This window comes from Palaemon carinicauda, chromosome 39 (genome assembly GCF_036898095.1).
Source record: "Palaemon carinicauda isolate YSFRI2023 chromosome 39, ASM3689809v2, whole genome shotgun sequence".
In the NCBI taxonomy this organism is placed as follows: domain Eukaryota; kingdom Metazoa; phylum Arthropoda; class Malacostraca; order Decapoda; family Palaemonidae; genus Palaemon; species Palaemon carinicauda.
Genome location: NC_090763.1, coordinates 46,299,057 through 46,301,556, shown reverse-complemented (window position 1 = coordinate 46,301,556; position 2,500 = coordinate 46,299,057). Strand labels below are relative to the sequence as shown.

Below are 2,500 nucleotides of genomic sequence, written 5' to 3'. Positions count from 1 at the left end.
AATAAGTCTTTTGACCTTAGACTTCAGTGAGATGTTGGCAATATTCATTGGTGGAAGTCTGAGATCTCTTCTTCTTGTTCTTGTTCTTCTTCTTCTTCTTCTTCTTCTTCTTCTTATTATTATTATTATTATTATTATTATTATTATTATTATTGCTGTTGTTGTTTTTGTTGTTGTTGTTATTGTTGTTCTTGTTGTTGTTCTTGTTGTTCTTGTTATTATTATTATTATTATTATTATTGTTGTTGTTGTTGTTGCTATTATTATTATTATTGTTGTTGTTGTTGTTTTTGTTGTTGTTATTATTATTATTATTATTATTGTTATTATTATTATTATTATTATTATTATTATTATTATGAAGAAAAGCAGGATGCTATAAGGTTTAAAGGTTACTCATGAATGGCAGAAGCAAGGGAGAGTGACAATGCCCTAGAGACTGACCATATATACATATGATCATTGCTCAAGGGTCCCCTCCCCACTATAGCAGATACCTATACTCAATTTTTTTTTATGGGGCGCATATGCACCGACTCGCAGCGTTGCCCTTTTAGCTCTGAAAAGCTTCCTGCTTTCTAATTAGTTAGAATTATCTTCTCTAACCAATCAGCGAGCAGGAAACTTTTCCGAGGTAAAAGGGCACCCCTGCGAGTCGGTGCAAATGCGCCTCATTGAAAAAAATCGAGTATAGGTATCTGTTATACTGGGGCCCGAGACCAGCTCAAGCTTTGATATTTTAAGGCAAATCTGCCCTACTGAAAAGAATTGACTATAGGCAGGGACATTCCCATTAGGCTACCATAAGAATATCTAAAATTGAAAGGGTTTTGATTTTCCTTTTTCTCCAGATGGGATTCTTGGAAGTGCTTCGACCCCCGGAAATAGACGACGAAATGAGCTCGGGAGATGTGGTAGTCACGGAAGGCGAGATGGCAACACTGATCTGCGTTGCCAAAGGCCACCCGAAGCCCTCTGTGACTTGGATCAGGGAAGACAATGCCAACATCACTATTTCAGATGGTCACAGTGCAAAACAAGGTACGTATTATAAGGCTATTCATTTTCTTGCCTCTTTAGAGATCGATTCCCGCCCAGGGCCGTGAGTTTAAGCTGTTTACTGGGGAGGCTACTGCTGTGGTAGGGCACCACAGTGGGGGGTTGGGCTTGCCCGGCTGACGTTCTGGTGAGCATCTATTCTGATGGAACTGGAACTGAAACCAGACACCTTTAGACACCTTTAACCTTTCCTTGGATGCGGGAGTTCGTAGAATATTTTTCCCTAAAAATACGGATTTCATTTTCATTAAAAATAATACGATAATAATATCATAGATCAGGAAAGTTTATGTCAGAAGAAAACTGAAGTGTCCTTTTCATTTTTATTAAAAATAATATGATAATAATATCTTAGATCAGGAAAGTTTATGTCAGAAGAAAACTGAAGTGTCCTTTTCATTTATATTAAAAATAATATGATAATAATATCATAGATCAGGAAAGTTTATGTCAGAAGAAAACTGAAGTGTCCTTTTCATTTATATTAAAAATAATATGATAATAATATCATAGATCAGGAAAGTTTATGTCAGAAGAAAACTGAAGTGTCCTTTTCATTTTTATTAAAAATAATATGATAATAATATTTTAGATCAGGAAAGTTTATGTCAGAAGAAAACTAAGGTGTCCTTTTTATCCTCGTAATAAATCTTGAATCTTCCCCGAAATAATAATGGAAAAAAAAAAAATATGAAAATGACATACTCTTATCTCGCGAGATAAACGTCATTAGTTAATAATTTGTCCAAAATAAATTAATTCAATAGAAAAAACAACCATGACATACAAAAAAAAAAATCAAAGTTTTTTTTTTTTTTTTTTTTTTTTTTTTTTTTTTTTTTTTTTTTTTTTTTGACTCCTTTCTCTTCTCAAATTTTGCTTTTTGTATCGTTCTCAAAGTGTAGGTTATGAATCGAAGTTGTATTTTAGCAATGTAAAGTATGGTGATGTTTATAATCTTGCGCCAGGCACGAAATGGCCAAAAAATGTAAGGAACATTTGTGAGAAGGTATTAATATTAAAATGTGTGAACGGTATATTATTTTTCCTTTCAGCTTTATAACCATCAAATAATTGTTTGGTATAGGAAATCCATTTTTACCAAGATTTTAATAAATATTACTAACAATTTCAAGAATTCCCTGTAATAATAATTTAATAACTTTTTTAGCACCAAACGTAGCTAAGTTCATCTAAAGCTGAATCCTAATAATGAGAAACCCATTTTTACCGGGATTTTAATAAATATTACTAACAATTTCAAGAATTCCCTGAAATAATTTATTAACTTTTTTAGCACCAAACGTAGCTAAGTTCGTCTAAAGTTGAATCCTAGTAAAAGATATAACCAACAAATTTAAGAATTGCTTGAAATAATAATTTATCAAATTACTTTTAGCACCAGACGTGGTCAAGTTCATCTAAAAGCTTCTAAAGACCA

The 2,500-nt window shown here is 32.4% G+C and overlaps 2 protein-coding genes across 2 annotated transcripts in view; one reads left to right on the top strand and one right to left on the bottom strand.

The window, feature by feature from the left end:
* Window positions 1-2,500, bottom strand: part of Tmhs (Tetraspan membrane protein in hair cell stereocilia) — a 189,357-nt gene that overhangs the window by 87,811 nt on the left and 99,046 nt on the right. The gene's annotated exons all lie outside the window — the stretch shown is intronic.
* Window positions 1-2,500, top strand: part of LOC137630903 (uncharacterized) — a 72,051-nt gene that overhangs the window by 55,814 nt on the left and 13,737 nt on the right. Inside the window, exon 6 of the mRNA XM_068362440.1 lies at window positions 852-1,041. Coding sequence (XP_068218541.1) covers window positions 852-1,041 — 190 coding nt within the window. The remainder of the gene's footprint in view (window positions 1-851; window positions 1,042-2,500) is intronic.